The sequence below is a fragment of the Catharus ustulatus genome, chromosome 1, assembly GCF_009819885.2.
Source record: "Catharus ustulatus isolate bCatUst1 chromosome 1, bCatUst1.pri.v2, whole genome shotgun sequence".
Lineage (NCBI taxonomy): Eukaryota > Metazoa > Chordata > Aves > Passeriformes > Turdidae > Catharus > Catharus ustulatus.
This window is the reverse complement of record NC_046221.1, coordinates 57,744,081-57,763,458: the sequence shown is the minus strand read 5'-3', so window position 1 is coordinate 57,763,458 and position 19,378 is coordinate 57,744,081. Positions and strand designations below refer to the sequence as shown.

The following is a 19,378-nucleotide window of genomic DNA, read 5'->3' as shown; positions in this document are numbered from 1 at the left end:
TGCTGGGTTATTGCAGAAGAAAAGAAGGGATAAGAGTCAGTGCTACAAGATGGGGAGATCTGCCAGCCTGTGCTGTAGTTATGTGGTTGATTTAGGATGCCCCTTATTTACCTGTGTAGTGCCACATGTTCACCTTTGATGTTTGGCCCAGCCATCTCTAGGACCAGCAGGTTGCTTTCTGTGGTCACCCTGGGGCTGTGCCTTCCCATACTGGTGGGTTCCTTGATGCAGCCCCTTACTGCCCCCCATGCCATCTCTCCTACCATCACTTGTTAAAATGGTTTTAAACAAAAAATAAAAGCCCTCTTCAATGCATTCTCCTGTTTACTTCCACTAGGCTGCTCTTGAGGAGGGCAAAGGGTCCAAATCTTTTAGCTTCTACTAACATCATGTTTAAGATGATGGAACCAGGCTAAAACGTGATGATGGTTACTGGAGGAGTCATCCTTTATTGGCTATTAAAGTGTGTTTTCTTCTGTATCTGAACTGGTAAAGTTTTCTGTTCGGGCATGAAGAATTATAGAAAGTCATACTTGTAGGCACAGTACAAATAATGATGCTATAACCATTTGTAAACAAAAGGTCTGCAGTAGGGTTAATTCCATTATTGCTATACAGTGCTGTTTACATCAGCCCATGCCATGGGTCTTGGGATTACTATCCTTGTCGGAGTGTTGCACTGACCTTGAACCTGTGTAACCTTCAGTTAACAGTTTACTCGTGCTGTAGAGCACTTAAAGAACTGTATAAAATTCATGCCTATTTCCTATCTTTTTTATCATATTAAAATATAAATGTGGATTGACTGGATCCTAACAATATTTTGTCTGTTGTATGCTATTATTTTCCAAATATGCTTTTCTCCTGGGATTCTTCTGTGCATAACTGAAAAGAACAGATAGTGGCATAAACTAGGCCTTCTCTTATTCCCTTTGAGCTGCTTCTTTCACTCTTTTCTCACATCACTGCAGTTAGTTCAAGCTAAGTATCTTCATAAACTGATGGTGGGATAGAGAACAGCATGGTAACTACAGTGGGGACTTAAAATCACATTTTCTATCATAAAGTCTTAACAAGAGCTGTACCGTATTGTTAGGGTTGCTATAAAAATTATTTAATAATATCATACTTGAACAACTGAAAGCCATTAAGGTTTTTATAAGATGGCAGCAATAGTGTCCTGTGCAGCAGCATGTTAATCAGGAGTGGTGTCTGAAGTGCTCTCCCATTATGCACCAGTTCAAAGGGAGCAGGACTTGTTCAAAAGAGATGGTTGCTGTCAGGAGAGCTTGAGCAGTGATGCCTGCAGATAGCACAGGCAGCGCTGAGGTGGAATGATTAAAAGAGAATGCTTTAATTTTATTTCACCATTAAGTTTTCCTCACCATGCATGCTAATTATACTCGTTAATGAGAGAAAAGTTTTCTGTAGTGGTATCCCCATTGCACTCAGACAATGAAAAAGATATCTGCTGGCAAGATCTTCTTTCTTGTCCTCTCTGTTGAACAGAATGTTCCAAAGTGCAGAATGCTGTCTGTGTTCGTACCACACAGACTCTCCATCGTTTCTGTCCACTTTCAGAGAAAGATTTGGAATGTTTGTCCATTTTTGTTTGTGCAGAAAAGACTCAAGGTGAGTGAAAGAACAAATCCTGTAAGGTAATTCTGTCACTCACCTCATCTTCATAATCTTTCCTTAGCTCCCTCTGCCTTCTAACCCTGCTATTGATCGTGTCATAGGCTACAGTAGTCCAAGGCAGGGGGTTGAAAACCTTTCCGAACAGCAGTTGCCAGTCTGCCTGTTGCAGCTTGAAGAAGAAAAGCATGCTGTGAAAACAATCAGTGCATTTGCTTTAGATCTAAGTGATTCCAACTAGGTCAATGCTTCATGCTGATGTGTTGAAAACATTTAAAAAATTTCTCAGAGTTTGATTTCAACTGAAACATTTCAGCATGTGTCTGACTCTCTGAAGTTGTTATTTCTCACTAATGTAGCAGACAACAGGTTTTCTTCCACCCTAGCACAAAGCAGTAGGGAAACTGGGCCTTTATTTGAATGATTTTATGGGAGGGGGTTTTATTGGTTGGGTTTTTTTATAAGTTGAGGCTCTTGCAAATTGACTTCAGAGGAGTACCAGTTTATTTCAGAAAGGAAAAAGAGGTAATCACAGTTTTATAGCGTGCAAACGAGAGTATAGCTTTATTTAAGCCTCTTTTTCCCCCTGTACTTGAATTTTCCTTCAAAGGCAGGATAGTTCATTCATAAATACATGAAGAATATTTTATTTTCTTTAAAGCACATGATGATACTTTGTAATGAGTTTGCCTTCAATATAATTGGCCTGATTCTCTCTTGGTTTGAGATCACACCAAATGAAACATTGCAAAAGGAAACTATTCTCATCCAAATTAGCATTCATTCAGTTTCCAGGAGTGGCATGAACCCAGGACAACACTTTTCTATGGCAGATGGTGGCACAATTGCTTTCCAAACTTACTGAAAAAGAACACAGAAAACCAGAATTTCCTATAGACTGTCTTATGGTTAAGTTTGGTTTGCACATGCTCTGCAGCCACTAGAGTCTATAGGAGGCTAAACTGAGCAAAAACCACAGGACTGGGGCCCTAGTTTGGAACTGGTTGTTCAGTGGTTTTGCGTGGGAGCCCATCAGTAGAACCTCACCTCTGATTCTGCTCCACTGCCCTTTCAAGCGTACTCCTCTTATTTCGTGTGCCCTGTTCAATAACAAATACTTATCAGTGCTTGTTGATCTTTTTGGGATACCTTTTTAATTATACAACATATAAATATATATTAAATTTATGTTGAAATTTCTCTTCCCCCAAGGAAGTGAAGCCACCTCTGTGCTGTTGCCATCTTTGCTGCTCTGCTTGCTTCCAATAACACAAAGAACATTTTTGTGCTGCTTCAACAGGAAATAGTGAACAAATACTTGCCTTGAGGTATTTCATCGAATTTCGGAATACCAGCAGACAGAGATGTTAAAAAAACAGAAAGATATTTTGTTGGAAGAAAATAATAATAATAATAATAATAATAATAATAATAATAATAATAATAATAATAATAATAATATAAACCTTTGAAAGTTGTAATTATCTGTGGAGAGGAATTTCCATCTTCCCTGAACCGAGCCTTTGCAAATGTAATGTATAAGTATATGTACTATATAATGTATAGTGTATATACAGTAATTTCACGAATACAAGCCGCACCATTTTGACTAAGATTTTACTCCCAAACCGGAAATGCGGCTTATACTCAGGAGCAGCTAATATGTGAATAATTTTCTGACATTTACAACCTCAGAAGTGCCAGCCAGGGTGCTGAGCCGAGCACCTGCTAGTAAAAGCCGGCATTTCGTGATTGCTACAAATTGTTACTCTGTTGCACCACGGGTGTTGCCCTGGCTCCCTGCAGGCAGCACGGGGGGTGGGGAGAGAGGCGGGAGAGCTCTCTCCTTCCCTCCTCTGTTGCAGCCCAGGGGAGAGACGGGGGGGCCCCGTGCTGCCATCGCCGCGACTCAGGGAGGCGGAGGGGGCCCCGTGCTGCCATTGCTGTGGCTCGGGGAGGCGGCGGGGGCCCCGTACCCCCATCACCGCGGCCTGGGGGGAAGGTGGGGGCCCCGTGCCACCATCACTGTGGCTCGGGGAGGAGGCGGGGTGCTCCGTCCCCGCCTGCCTCCGCCGCCGCGGGACCTGGGGGGGCTCCGTCCCTGCCTGTCACCACGGGGCAGCACCGGGCCAGGGTGAGTGAGCCCAGAGGCAGTGGCCGGCCCTGAGCAGCCCCATCGAGTGGCAGCGCCGGGCTCGGCAACCTGGCCCCGTCTACAGCCCTGGGCGGGCTGAGCCTGCACAGCCCGAGCCGAGCCAGTAAACCCCGCCATGCCGCGGTTCTGTTACTAATTGGCAACTTTGTTGCACACAGGTCCTCGCTGCGAACGACAGAGCGGCTTATACTCAGGTGCAGCTTATTTATGGACAAAGAACGAAATATTTACCAACACCCAGAGATGTGACTTATAGTCCGTGCGACTTGTATTCGTGAAATTACTGTACTATATGTATACTTCACCATTTATTTCGCCAAAGTCCAAGACATTAAAACTAGATTAACCAGTGTAGAGGTGTGTGTGAGAAGACTGTAATCGTAGTTGCATTCTTTCATTCATTAATTTTTAAAATTATCCAGAGTGTGTTGCTAAAGTGCGAGTCATGATTCAAATGTACTACCAGGAATCTTGTTTATAAAAAGCATATACACTTAATTTATGTATGCAAGGTGAAGGCTTAATTAGAAAATTGATTTTGTTTTCCCCAGAGGAAAGGGTAGAATTGAGAGAATGGCAAACTTCAATTTGGTTTAAGGAGTTTATACCTGACAAATCAGACTCTTCTGCTGTGATCTACCATGGCTGCTGAGCAATGATGAAAATTTTTTTTCCAATAATAGACTCTCCTTTTGGCTCTTGTTCCACTGGACCACACAGGTGAAAGTAGGGTGGAAGGTTCTTTTAAAAATGAATCCTCAGTGGCCCAAATGAGTTGCCTTCTACTGGCATGGATTAATTTTTTTTAAGTTGCAGTGGTTTCCATAACATTGGAAGTGGTTAGGAATTCATTATAGTGTCCCTTTGTAAATATAAGGTCTGTTCAAGCAGAGGCCATTATGCTGAAATGCTGAATTCCTCAATGGAATTCAGAGAATGTGAATTAACTCGTGCTTGGGTGCACCCTTTGGTGGATTAATGAGGAAGTAGTTAAGGGTGATTTAAAAATTATTTTATATATTCTACTATTCCTCTGACTCTTACAAACACTTCTTCAAACCACTTTCAGTGTAACCTTTTCACCCTCCCTCAACAGTAAACAAAAATAGCACTCATAATCTCTACCACAAAAAGAATTCAACCCAAAATCGTGGTGCTTCCCATATGCATTCTAACCTTCACCCTACTTTTCTTGATGTAGCTTTTTAAACCTAGGATTTTACACAGCATTAGCCATAATTGGAATTGACACCAGAAAACTACAGAAGGCAATTCACTTAATCTAAGTTTGTTGTGAAACTGAAAACAGAGTTCTGCCTGAAATCTCTGTAGATTACCTGGCAGGAAGCATTCTGTCATTTTCAGGTGAAATTTGTTCACAAGGACCTTAAAGAAAAGGTCTTGCTTTGATCTGACTCTTAGAGAAGTCAGTGAAAGACACCGCATTGATTATAACGACCATTGGGAAGCTTCCCATCCAGAGCTACATTGTAGATTTCTGTTTCTGGACGATTGCTTTTCCTCAGTAACAGTCCAAGAAGAGATTGATGTAACTGCACAGGGAAGACAGACAGTGGTAAGAGGGAGCTCATCCCAAAGAGTAACTGAACAAAGAGGGAGTGGAACATGAGAATTGCTGTGCTTTGTTACTGCTCATGTGCTGAACTGATAGGTTCAAGTAAGTCAGCTGTATACTGCATTAGAAGAAAAAGGCAAACGGAGAACAGACGTGTTAGATACAGTTAACTGTAGGGCTCATCTTTGGTAATGTTCTTAACTTTGTCTTCAAATGCTGTTTGTGCTCAGATGCTTTTGCTGCTATAAAAATAGTATATCTTTTTTTCCAGGAGAGACAAAAACTTACCTACCACTGTCCAACAACTACCTGTACCTCTACCTTATTTTTATCTTTAAACAGGTCTATTTTGTGTGATGGTAATACAGTTTAAATTGCTTCAAATCTTTTATGTACCAAGGTCAAAATACTAATGACATGTATCCCAGAAATCTTATTATTTCAACAGAGCTGTCTAGCTACATTGTCAACCAGGCCATGTACCTATGTCAGTTTCTCCATTACAGAAATTCCACAATGTAGCCCTGAGTGATAATTGAGCCAGATGGATGCTAAATGAGAAGAGGACCTTATATTTTAGATTTGACTCTATTAGTTTTTGGATTTAAATAGGTTGTTTGTAACTATCATGAGGGCTAATGCCCCAGTCAAGGACATTGCCACCAAAATGGTAGCTCCCAGTTCCTGAAATCTCTAGGCTAACAAGTGCATGTGGCTTCTGGGATCTCTAAACAGAAAAATTAAAATTAAATATGTGACAGGGACCTGTGGTCAAGACGCTGTTCCAATTGTGGATATGGGGGTAGTAGAGAAATTGAAAGGAAGGCATTAGTAGTGTTTTTTAATACTTGCCACCCATGCAGACACAAATTGATAAGCTCTGACTTGGGTGTCTGACAGCAGTATACTCTCTTGGGCAAAAACCCACTCTTCCCATGGACTTAAGATATATACTGAGACCTTTAACTCCAGTGACTTTGCTATCAAGCAAACTAGTTAGTGCATGGTCAAAAAGTTTGTATGCTCCCAATACGCTAGAGTCAATACTGTAAAACTGCCTTAGCAGGATTAGCAGCTACACTTTACTTCCTATTCCTCCCAACCCCCAACTTGTCTCTGCTTTTCTTTTGCCACCCAGCCTGCCAAGCTGCAGGTTTCTTTTTCTGAAACATGTATTTCTTTGGAAAAAGTTGATATAAAGGGAGAAAATAATTTTCTTTATCCTTTAATCCTTTATTCTCTTTGCTTTTAAAAGTTTATTTACTTCCTACAGTTGGACATCTTGAGCTTCTGCTTCTCTGCTGTGTCAAGACTTGCTTAAGCTTGAAGGTTTTTTAGGCTTGACCAAGCATTGACAGCGCTATCACAGGAGCTAATGCTAGAGACTGCCAGTTTGATGGATTAAGTAAACTTATTGAAATATTTCTTTTTTCTTTAACACTAAAAGATGCCAAAGGCTGTTTCTGTTCTTGTACTTTGTGTGAAACACCCACTGACATTAATGGGAGTCCCATGTGTAGAACTAGAGTAGAACATAACCCTTAATATTTAAAAGACTTGTCAACGATGTGCATGAAGTAATCTGGAGGTGTGTTGTGATGCTGCTTTGCTCTGCAAAGGCCATTCTCCTTACACTGCCTTTTAAAGACACTTGCAAGAACTGGAGGGCTGATAGCACCAGCTTTACATAATTTTTTCCCTTTCTATAAATATTTTAAAACATACGGTTCCATTTTGATGTGATCTGCCTGCTTTGCTTGGTCAAAAATATATACTTGATGTCTTTCAGTATGGTTCACAGTCTTATTTCCTGATTTCGCCATGCTGTTACTCTCTGAAGGAAGAGGAGGGAAGAAAAATATTAATAAAGAAGCCATTTTCAGTGACCTATACATTCTTCTTATTTTGTAAAAATGCCTAATCTTTCATTCTCTATTTGCTCTTGAGTACCTTGCTCTAATGCAGTGGTGATATGCAAGGTAGCTAAGGAAATTTAAATTATTTATATTACCAAAAGGAGTTCACCACCAGTCTCATTCCTATTTCAAATGCACACCATGCTTATTTTGTTAGAGCTAGAACTGTAGCTCAGTAGGGCCACCAAATTGTCACAGATGGCCTTGGTAGGTTAAAGCTTTCTGGTTAGAGAGTCAGCTACAAAGGTGACTTCTTTGTCTTCCCATAAAGAATCTCTCATCAACCTCTTGCTCTTCCTTAGTCATGGTTCTTGAAATTCTTCATCTCTACCTTGGAATGACTGCTTGTGCCCACAAAGATTTTTGGTGCCTTTTTGGCAGGGAGAGTAGAGCTCGTGACATAATTACAAACACTTTCTGAAGATTTTGATTATAATTCTAGAAGACTAGGGAAGAAATGAAGGGAGGTGGGGAAAGAAGGGGTTAGGTAACTCCTTCTGTGTTTTGAAGATAATTTGGATAATCTACTGAACAAGACAAAGATGGTGACTTCCAGTATAAAATGCTTATGAATATGGTATTCATTTATCATCATACTAACCTTTCATAAATGTGACTAGTAAGTTTGCTTATTGTGAAGTATTGTGGAAGCTCTGACAGTATTGCTACTAAAATAAGAATGCTACTTATTGTGAAAAAACCCCAAGGATGCCATCCAAATCTGCATACAGAGTACAGTAAAATTGCTTCTACTTATGTCTGTGATCTGGATCATAACTGTTTTTCTACAGGGCAGAAAAAAACATGTTAGAATAGGTTCATTTTCAAAACCATTTTTATTATATTTTTAATCTTCTCAGAAAAAGCATTACTGTGTGATGAGCTGTGTTTCTTTGTAAAATCAGGTGAAATTTATGGCAGTAAGAGGAGAAGTAAGTTTCAGTTTTTTCTACAGGGTCGTTCCATAATTTAATTTGAAAATTCACACTATTTGTATGAGAGTAATGTGCATTTGAATAGAAATGCAAATTTTAGCTTGTGACATAGAAGAGCTCCTTTTTGAAATTTTCTAAGAGTATGTTATAGAATTATATTCTGGAATTTTGCACATGCTGCACATTTTGCAGATACGTGTGCACATAACATTCATATAAGGGTTTAGAAAGTATAATTCAATTAATGAATATCTTTAACATAATTTATTTATGACAGTGAGTCAAAAAATACTACATTAAAATGTAGTTGGAAGAAATTTTTCTGTATTCTGAAAAGCACATCTTAAAGCTCATAAGATTAATTTTATTGTGTTGCATCACCAGTGTAATTTGTTCTGGTCATTTGATCATATCAAAAAAAGCCTGACCCTCAGATGCAATGTTTCCATGGGCCTCTCCTTGACGAAAACCCGTCTGGATTTCCTGGTCTCCCTTCTTTGAAAACATTGAGAATTTTACATTCTGGTGGACGTGGAATTTGGACCCTTGTGCAAATTACAAACATTGGTCTTTGAAGATGTATATGTCCTTTGATGTTTAGGCATTTTAGCCAAAATCTCTAAACAGAGGTCCACACTATTTAGCATCTGGGGTTTTTTTAGTGCAGTTCAGAAATAGATAGGTAGTCTCAAATGTATGAGTATAGACACTCACGATTTGTCTTGGTTGTAATCACGTGAACATGCAGACAAATTGTGGATGGTGTCCATTCCAGGAGCAGACATAGGGATTTTGTATTAATGTCTAAATATGAGAAAAATAAAGGAGATGAAAAACAAAGCAAACTGGACTAACCAACCTACCAAAAATTTATTAATCCCTTTCCTGACCCAAATAGCTCTTGTCCAGCAACAACAAATCCAACTTGTGCAGCCAGACAGTGAGCTGTACGTGTTGCTTCCTTTGTGAAGGAACTATTATCAAATTTCATAGTATTTAATCCTAAAGTCAATGTTCTCCTAATCTGTGATATTAGAAAATATTAGGAAATAAAAAGTGGGTTTGCTTGTTTGTTTGTTAGTTTGTTTTCAGTTTGATTGATTGGTTCTTGGTTTTATTTTTCCTAAGCAAATGATGTTACCTGCAGTCCAGGAAAATCTTGTCACTGAACAAAACAAAAGAAAGCAACCTTTATGTACAGTAATTTCACAATTATAAGCCACACCATTTTGACTAAAATTTTGGTCCCAACCCAGAAGTGTGGCTTGTATTCCAGAGCGGCCAATATATGGGCAATGTTCTCAAATTTGCCAATCCCAAAGTGCGAACTGCGGGCCAAGCTGAGCTTGCGAATTGAACACCTGCCAGTAAAATCCGCGATCTCGAGATTGTTACAAATTGGTTACTCTGTTGCGCAGCGGGCTGGGGTCCCCCTCCCACTGGCAGTGGGCTGGACTTGCTCCCTCTCCTGCCGGCAGCAGGCTGGGCTCCCATGTGGGGGAAGGTGGGCTGGGCTCCCTCTCCCACTGGCAACCGTGCTCGCGAATTGAGCACCTGCCAGTAAAACCCGTGATCGCGTGATTGTTACAAATTCTTTACTTTGTTGCACGAGCGTCCTCGCTGCGAATGAAAGTGCGGCTTATAATCTGGTGTGGTTTATATATGGACGAAGAAAGAAACATTGCCAGCACCCGGAAGTGCGGCTTATAATCAGGTGCGGCTTATAATTGTGAAATTACTGTAAATAGCACAGGAAGCCAAACACCTAGAGGTTCTGGATGTGCAGGCTAGAGAAGGGTCTGAATAAATGCTTACATAGTAAACCAGATGATTTGTGCTACTCTGGCCTAGTTGATTGCTGCACACAAGTATGAACTATGACTTCAGAAGGGTTCTGACTAGCCTCAGAAGTGTAATGCAAGATACATAATGGCATGAGAGAGAATGGGGTTTATCCAGTATCATGTAAAACCTAGTGTGGCATATCATGAGCTCTGACCTTAGCAAAACAAATTCTTTTATGGATACGCCAAAAGCATGTTTCTTTGCAAGTAGTATTAGGCCCTTAGCATATTATTTTCTTACTTGTGATGCTGCAGAGATAGTGAATATTCCATGATTTTGTTTCAATTAAGATAACCTTTTCCAAAACCTGTGGTAAAAGAAGACAAATGTATATTTCTCTGAGATATCCCAAATTGTTTGGGGATTCGGTGATAGAAGAGAGTATATAGTATTGTTTGTGTATATTATTGCATCTACGTGGGTCAGAGTTCTGCTTTGATGGATACTGGCCATGGGCTACCACTGACTGGCTGTGCCTTTCTGACTCTCTAGTGTTTCCGTGAGTTCTCAATATGAGGGAAGGACTGATCTGACTAAGCTGGTTTCTTGGATAGTTTTCACCTAGGTCACCTAGGTCAAGACTAATCCTGCTTTAAAATGTTGATGATACCCCAGTGTGTGTACATATGTATATGCACATGTATGGGCCTTATTTCTTTTCTTTGAAATGCAGTGAGGAGGTGTCGTGATGTCGGGTTCATCATCTGAATTTGCAAATTACTTTGAGATGCTTCTCTGAAATGGTCCAAAATACACAGGTTTGAGGAGACGTTGCAGCAAACTCCTGGCGATACTTTACTATGGTGTACTTGGGAAAAAAGGAGATTTGCCTTAATTATATCTTTTCATCCCTCATGACAATGATGAGGTGACTTTGTTGGGAATTGATTGTACCGCATTTGTTGCTCTCCTTTATATCTTTTTATCATTGTAAGTAAGTGTGCTTACTCCAGTCTCATTTGTTCTGGTGGACTCAAGGATAGTAGAGATAATGGCGGGGAAAAGACATAACTTTTAAGTGTTCTCCCATGTTTCATGTTCTCCCATGAAACAGTGCCATTCTTGAGCCTGTTTAAGCCTCTGAGCAGCTTTTGCTTGGTAAGAACTTTGGGTCCCAGGACCTGTTCTCAAGCACTCTTGCTTATGTTGCCCTGTTTATACAAACAAAACAACCCTCACAAAAACCATAAGAGGAGCTTAAAGGATTTAGGAAATTGTGTGAGCAGGTGCCTCGAATTGTGGAAGTATACAAAGCATTGGATCTTCTGGCTATAAAATTGATGGCTTCTGCCCTCATTCCACCATCTGAAAAAGGTCAGACAAATTTTTTCAGGTGCATTGGTTTTCAGGACGTCACTAGCTTTGTTTGTTCTGCATCTTAAAACATTCAGAACTACAAATAGGCTTGAAATGCCCTGTCTTTTGGGGGTGCTGTTTTGGGGGTCAAACATGAGGCAGTTTCAGAGTGATGAACTCAAAATTTTTCCTGCCTGTCCCTTCCTATCGTATTTAGTTTCTCATGTTATTCTGATTTTTTAGACTTGATCTTCTGAGTTTGCACCAAAGCCTACTTGCAAGAGAAAGCCTGGTCTCCAGACTGTAGATTTCTCTGGGCAGCAGAGGCTGCTTCCTCTCCTTTCAGGTTTCACAGCATTAGGGAGAGGGACAAAGATCTTTCTTCCTCTCCTCAGCATGCATCGCCTCAAAGATTACCACCCAGAATACTCGTGTGCTGGGAGCGCCAGGAATAGAAATGCAACCCAGCACGTTAAGTTTCATACAGGCACTGGCATTTAGAATTGGAATGGACATTTAAGTGCCCACACTGTGCATATTACCACTGCTGCAAAAACAACACTACAGACACTTCTGGAAGGATCCTCTTACTCTCTGCAGCAGGAAAAAGAGATTGTGTAAAAAGGACAAATAAATTCCTCTGCTTCCGTGAATAGCCCACTTCTGACTTGGCAATATATTTTCACTGCTCGCTGTAAACCATATTATCATTCTGTCTTCAGGCAAATGCTACTTTTGCTTCTATGTAAAAATCACATATTTAGGTAAAACATGACTGTACAATTTGACAGTGTAAATGCCAGGTGGCATGTCCTACTGCAGTAATTGAATGGACACCTTTCAGGTATGTGAAGAACCTAGTAGAGTTTACTATACATGTTACAATTAACTCTCAGTGCCTGAAAATGTACCTATATATGTTGCATGTGCACATTTGTACATGTACAAAATAATCATATAGCTATAGACAATGAAGTACATATTAGTGTGTATGTGTAGACATATACACACAGAGTACAGAATATTTGTGTAGGTACAGACAGATACAATAACAAACATATATGTGTGCATGGTTGTAATGACATTTCCTTGTATCACATCTATCAGGTTACAAGCGGCTAATAATTTTCTGCTTCTACTCACAGCCGAACATAATGGCATACACTCATAAATCAACATCAACATGGAACATTGCTTAGCAAGTATAAATGTATGTGCATTGCAGAATGATCAGAGATTACAAAAATATATCAGAAGTCAAAAGTAGCTGCTGGAGAAATGCTATGTCTTTAGTTTATTGAGATTGTTTGGAGGATCCTAATGTACTGTCACTGAAAGAATAATTTTTCCTTTACAATCTACTTAGCAAAGATTTATTGATCCTTTCCCCCTTCATAGAGAATTACTGATCCATTTTAGAAAATCAGATTTTCACACCTTTCACGAGAATGTGCACAGCGCAGTTCTCTAGGGATTGCCAGGAAGTTGACTTTGACATGAAATCCCTAGGTACCTGCGCACAACAGCCTATAGTCTCATCACTGATTTGTTGCACAGGGTGGTAAAATACTTTTATACATTTATAGAGAAATGATTGCACTGCAAGGACTTATTTTTCCATGCTAGTGGATGTATTCAAGGTCCTGTTATTTGTGTAAACAGCATTTTTCAGGGGGGTTGGTTCTTCTCAGCTCTGATGTTACAAACAGTAAGGTAAGATAAAAGTTGTTGAAATTCATGTTGCAAAGCAGTACGATACTGTAGAATTTTTCAGTGTGTGTAAATAACTTTCTTCAAGATGTCTACTCTGTCCTCATTATTGTAGTATCCCAGGTAGGTAAGCATTAGGCATGTTATATTGAAGTATGCATCATAATGAAGGTGATTTATTATAATTAAAACAGCATGGAGAGCAGCTTTTATTAGACATATTGTTTCACAGGAGAGCTTAATAAAGAGCATTATTATTAGTTATAGATCTGTGTGAAGGATGTTGTTTACTGAGAGTTATGTGAGTATTAGTCAAAGTCTGAAGTTGCTCATTTGAGCTGTCCACTGGAGGTGGGGGGGGGAAAAAACCCCAAGAAACATTCAGCACAGCAAAGAGAAGAATTTTAAGATTGGAGGGGAGAGAGAGAGAGACAGAGACAGAGAAAAGGAAATGCCGAGTGCATGAAGTGTTCTCTGCAGGAGCAGTTCTAGAATACTTTATTACATATCTACGGAGACAATGGCATGGACTGTAAGTAGCTCCTGTCTCTCAATATAATAATGCACATAAAGTCGGGGTCAGATTGGGTTCGCTCTGGGCTTTGATGCTGTAGAAGGTCACCAAGGGGATCGATGGACAAAAATGAGACCCGAGTTTCATGCAATCAATGAGATTTTTCTATTTAAAGTGGACACTGTGTGTGAGTCTCGGAGCTTCAAATGTGCTTTTGCTCAGCTTGAGCAGATTGAGAGAAAGACGTACTATAAATGTGTTGTTTGTTTTAGTAACTGCTGGCACAAGGACTGCATATCTAAACAGTTTAGTCTGACGAACTCTATTATGAAGTTGCATGAGCTGCGAATAAATGGACAAATTAGCAGCTACTTTGAATGTTAATTACACTGAGTTTTTATTCTGTTTCTGTAGAGTTGTAATTGCCTGGCATTTAGATAACGCTTAAAATATGATTAGAGAACTACTAAATAATTTGGTTCAAAATCATGTGAGACTTATCTGTTCTATAAAAAAATATTTTCTACTGTTAATTTCTTAGTCCTCTATTCTTATTATAGCCAATTCCTTAATTTCTTTAGAAATTGTTCACATTTCACAAATTAAAACAAGTTCTTATCTTCCTTTGGTTAAGAAGCTTCATTCTTCTGAGTAGCAAATGGATACTTGGTATAGGATTGCTTTGATAATTTTTTCCTTAAAGTTTCTGGGCAGGTGAAAGACCATATGCTGTTTTGCCTTTATTGTAAACAGTTAAATCTGTAGGAAGAGGGAAGCAATCAGGAAGAATGTGGTCAGTGAGTCTGGCATAGCTGTAACATTAGTGACAGCAAATAATTGACTGATATGGGGCAGGTTTATCTCTGTCTTGAAATAGTTAAGGAATTAAAGCAAATTATAGGCCAATTTCTAATCCCCGATGTACATGATTTTAACTACTTTGCAGTTGATGGAGTTGTTCCAAATTTACACTGCCCTAACAGATCCATGTCCTGACACTGCTTTCAATTTCAAAGCAAGTCAGCTATCGGACCGTGCTTTGTAAATGAGAAAGCCACTTGAATCTGGGATTTAAAAGATCTGACTGTACGGTTTTGAAAGCTAAAATAGCTAAATACTCTTGTCCCCCACTCCCACAGCTATTGTCTTTCAGTAGATTTCAGAGAAATAACGTATCCTGTGTTTTCTGGGATTCTGTTTCACAAATTGAAGTGTTCAGATATTGAAGACTGTTTATCCCACATCGTTGCATAAGTAAATGTCCACCAGTGGCCATGAGGGAGGAAAGGGGGAACCAGCAAACCCAACCCACTGCATTTTTCAATCTATTATTAAAAATATCCTTTTAATGGCAGTTAATACATCAAATTTATTCCATCAACACAATACACAATCCCAAACCAAAGAAACAAACCAAGGCCGTGGCAGGCTTTTTCATATAAATATCTTAAATACAGAGTAATTGAAGTTTTGTGAGAAGATAATTAGAAATGGTAGTTTTTCTACATTACAGATCTAAATTTTTTTGCTGGATTTTGAAAAATGCTGCAAAGAAGAGTATAGGTGTATAGAAGAGAACTTAAGCTTCTACCTTAATCTGATTTCTGCTAGAGGGGTCATTTACAATTCAAACAGAATTTATGTTTACCTGAAATGATTTTTTTTTTATTTTCATGTATGCCTTGAGTAAGGATACTTCAGCTTCTATTATTCTCATTAAAATTAAAAGCAAAACCTCCTCCATCTCAGCTTCCTTTCTTAGTGGTCCTTAGTGGTGTATTCTATGATGTGTTAAACATTTTCCAGTTAAGACCTTTCGCTAAAACATAGAAGTTAATGAATTAGTTGAATTTTTAAAATTAAAATATTGACAGTAAAAGCCCATTGCAGTAAGCACATTGCACTGGAAAACAAGTCCCTAGCAGTTAATGGAAAGAGTAAGCAATTGCAGGTGGCTTATATAAAACTCAAACAATAGCACAACCTGTGATAAATTGGAAGGCCGTATGGAAAAGGGATAGAAAGAAAATACCACAACTGCATACTGTAATATTTTTTTCTGGACATACCAGAGTACAGTATTTCTCTCTTTGCTTTGGCTGCAAATATAGGAAGGTGATAAACCATGGCACATACAAATTCAATTGTTAATTTGTAGAACAACTACCTTTATTTAGCCAATATTGAGGTGTGTACCTTTTTTGTACAACAGGTCTGGCATGATCCTCACTGACAAGTCACTGAGAGTTAAATTATGGGTTTTGCAGTAGACCCAATGACTGCTGCCCTTTAGAGTACTCTCTTTGAGTCAAACCTATGCAGCCTCTTTTGACCTCCTCAGAGACCTCAGCTGATTTTTACAGCCATCCCCAACAGGGTTAAGTTCTCAAATGTTCACTCAATAAAATGTTTTTGAGGTTTATAGTAAAATTCCTGCTCGCAAAAGAAGAAACAGAGGCAACTGGGTTTCTATGCAAAGATTTTTGCAGAATTAGGCGGTGAATTAGGGTATGCTTCCCTGATAAGACCTTACATATGAGGCTAATAAAAAGATGGTTTTTCAATTCTCTGGTTGAAATGTACTGTATATTTCATTTTACTTTATCTTTCTGAGTGATTTAGAAAAGGTTGGAAGATGAACAGTGCATAGAACAGCAGGAGCATATGGGCCACAAGCAAAAGTACAAATGGTCCAAAACTGAGGAAACAGATTAATTCAATTGAAAAATCTTGCACACTGGAAAATATTGAATGTCATTTATAAGCACTTTGCCTTAATAGTCACATTTAATATATTTTCCTTTTTATAGTAAATAATGAATGGTTCTAAAAAGCAATTTTTTGCAGTTTTCTCTCCTACCCATCTTAAAATACTGGAAAACAGACATGTAAATAAAAGCTTCCCATGGATATTTTTAACTTCTGCAACCTGCTTATTCAACATATCATCCTAGGTCTCGCTGATCTTAGCAGCATTGCAAGGACCATATTTTCACACAGATGAACCATTCATGGCAATTTCTCCAATAGACTTGACACAAACATTCTTTTCTTTGATATTGGAGATATAAGCTTTCTATTTTTGACCTATTTTTTCTCCTGACCGACATATTTATTGAGGCTATTGCAAGGAAAATCCCACTTTCCATTAATATTTCACTTCTCTGTTTCTTTCTCTTGCAGAATTTCAGGTTGATAGAGCAATAGGAGGGTCTTGGTCAATGTCAGCTTACGTATGGGCATACATCAATAAAACAAAACTCAAAGTTTTATTTAGAATTACTATTTAAATAAACACCATGTGCAGTAGTTAATATGTATATATGTATCAATTTGATGCTGTCTTCATGATTCTACAGATGTAGATCAACATGTAGCATTTATTGATCTCTTCTAAAGGCATATCTAGTTCCTAAGAAGATTTTGATTGATTGTCCTCATCCAGAGTGAATTCTTTTTCCATCTCTCTAAAGTCTTCAGTGGCATTGGCTGTGGGTAACAAGCAGACAAAAGATTTCTTTTTGAGGAAGGGATGTGATTGTATACACATATTATCATGTTTGAATTCCAAATAATTATTCAATGCCCTTTGCTTTTTCCATCTGAGCAGCTTGATACACCACCTGTGCTAAGACTATAAACTATTGGTAATAGTATAGATATCTCATGTCAATCCTCCATTCTACAGAATGAGATGATTGAAACTAATGCACTGTATGGAGTAGGGATGTCTTCTGTGACTTGTGTTGTTTGTTTCATCAGACAAATATTCATCCCCTATTACCTTTTATCTTTGGTGTTTCAGTTTTAAGTATCCCACGCATGCAAATCTATATTAAGAAGATAGGAAAATTATTAAATACTTTACATTTCTTGATTTTTAATGTAAAAGTGCTGCATATTACCTTGTTGCATATTTCAACACTAGATGTTTATTGCAATGACTCTCTACTCAGGTCAAGAGGTAAGAATGTACTTGTATTAATCTGGATAAATAAGCTATATATCCACTCCTTAATTGCTGGTATCAGATGCAAACACCAAATATATTGCATATGTCAGGTTTTTCGACCCAGTCAAGAACTGGATATCAGCTCACTTTCTTATGCTGTCTAATTTCTATCTCTTCCTCTGGTCTAAATGATCTCTCACATTTTATCTTGAAGTTCCTTCTACTTGCTGAATGAGATAAGAAGAAAGGGAGGCAGTCCTCCATCTTTTGTCTTCCCTTTATAAACTGAAATGTTCACCAGAGAAGCCTGAAAACAAAATGTATGAATGCCAATCTTATTTCCTGGTATTCTCCATTAACTAGATCTCTTGATTAGACTCAGTGAGATGCCCATGTCTCTCAGGTTACTGTCCAGAAAATATCTCAGTGTCTTGAACACTTTAATAAAAAACATGTCCCCAATTATTTCCATGTTATTAGTTGGTTTGGGGTTTTTTTAGAATTCTCCCCTGCAAAGCTTTGTGTGCATGCCTTTATGCATGCTTGGAACAGTGGACAGGGGATAATCCTCACGCCCTTGCAGAATTCCACTGCCACATCACTTGTATGGCTCCCTGAGAACTGGAGTCTGCAATGTTGACTAAAAGGGGTCATTGCTTCATGCCAATTCAAGAGAACTTCACTTAGTTTTAAGCTGCAGTCTACCTCTGGATGGCAGTACGGTCACTGTGAACAGGTTAGAGCTCTTCCAGTTTTCTCTTAGGAAGTACGTATCTGGCAAATTTGTTTAGTCTTCACTCACGCTGTTGGTGTGGTTTGCTTTACCTCTCAGACTAGCTATACTCAGTTATAATGTTATTTGTTCACAGTTTATTTCCTTTGGTAGACAAGCTCTAGCATGTTAAATATTTTCATATTATATAAGGATATTCAGTGTTGGTAAGAAGTTTTCTTGAGCTGCAAGGAAATTGGGGGCATATTAGTCATAAGTGAAAAAATTCAGAGTACATACTTTTTACCTCTGCCCTTGTGAGCTGCAAACAGGAACTGCCTGACAAATTTTCCCCAAGTTTAGTTTAAGTTTTTCTCTTTGGTATTTAGAATGTATCTGGTTTGTTAATTTTTTTCTTGCAAATAAGTAATACAAGACAAAACAATGGGATTTGAAGCAGTACAGCAAGATAAAAATGTGACTTTGCTGTGAAGTTACGATTTTTGTGCTCCAGGTTGAAATAGGTTTGTAGGTAGTATCTATGCACATTATTGTTTTTTGTTAAAAGTATCATATTAGTGTAAACCTGTGCAGAGTGCTCATACTAGGCAAAGTCAGATTTCACTATTGTATCTATGACACCAGCTGGGGTACTAAAAGGGACTCAGCTGTGCTTTGCCATCAACATTGTTACAAACTGTGTTCCACTTTCTAGTCTGCCTTTTCAATCTCAATGCCTTAAATGAAGTGCTGAATTACACTTGAAGAACCCTAGTGAAAGCAGAAGGTTTAGAATAGGTGTTACTGAGGTCATAACTTATTAATGATGTTAATGTCATATACAAGGAAGGAGAAAACCCCCTTTGATAGTGAGATCCTAGGTTGTATCTGTATATAGACATTAAGACCCAGCAAATTTTTGAAATACTTTTGGAGAGGAAAATAAACACAAACCCATGAGTTAACTTTTACATTCATAGTCAGTGCAGTGTTTTACAATTTTTCACTGGATTACAGCGCAAAAAATATTTATCTGACTCAGAGCAATTTGAGGTGAAACACTTTTGGTGATAAAGATTAGCAGACACCACAATTGTGCATTCCTGTGTAACACATTTCTCTGTCCAGTAGA

The 19,378-nt window shown here is 38.6% G+C and overlaps 1 protein-coding gene across 6 annotated transcripts in view; it reads left to right on the top strand.

Moving 5' to 3' along the window:
- Positions 1-19,378, top strand: part of POU6F2 (POU class 6 homeobox 2) — a 335,879-nt gene that overhangs the window by 29,352 nt on the left and 287,149 nt on the right. Inside the window, exon 1 of one of the 6 annotated variants that reach the window (XM_033078289.1) lies at positions 13,522-13,600. The exons of the other annotated variants lie outside the window; for them this stretch is intronic. Coding sequence (XP_032934180.1) covers positions 13,589-13,600 — 12 coding nt within the window. The 5' untranslated portion in view covers positions 13,522-13,588. Of the gene's footprint in view, positions 1-13,521; positions 13,601-19,378 lie in introns of those variants that run through there. 6 annotated transcript variants of the gene reach the window in all.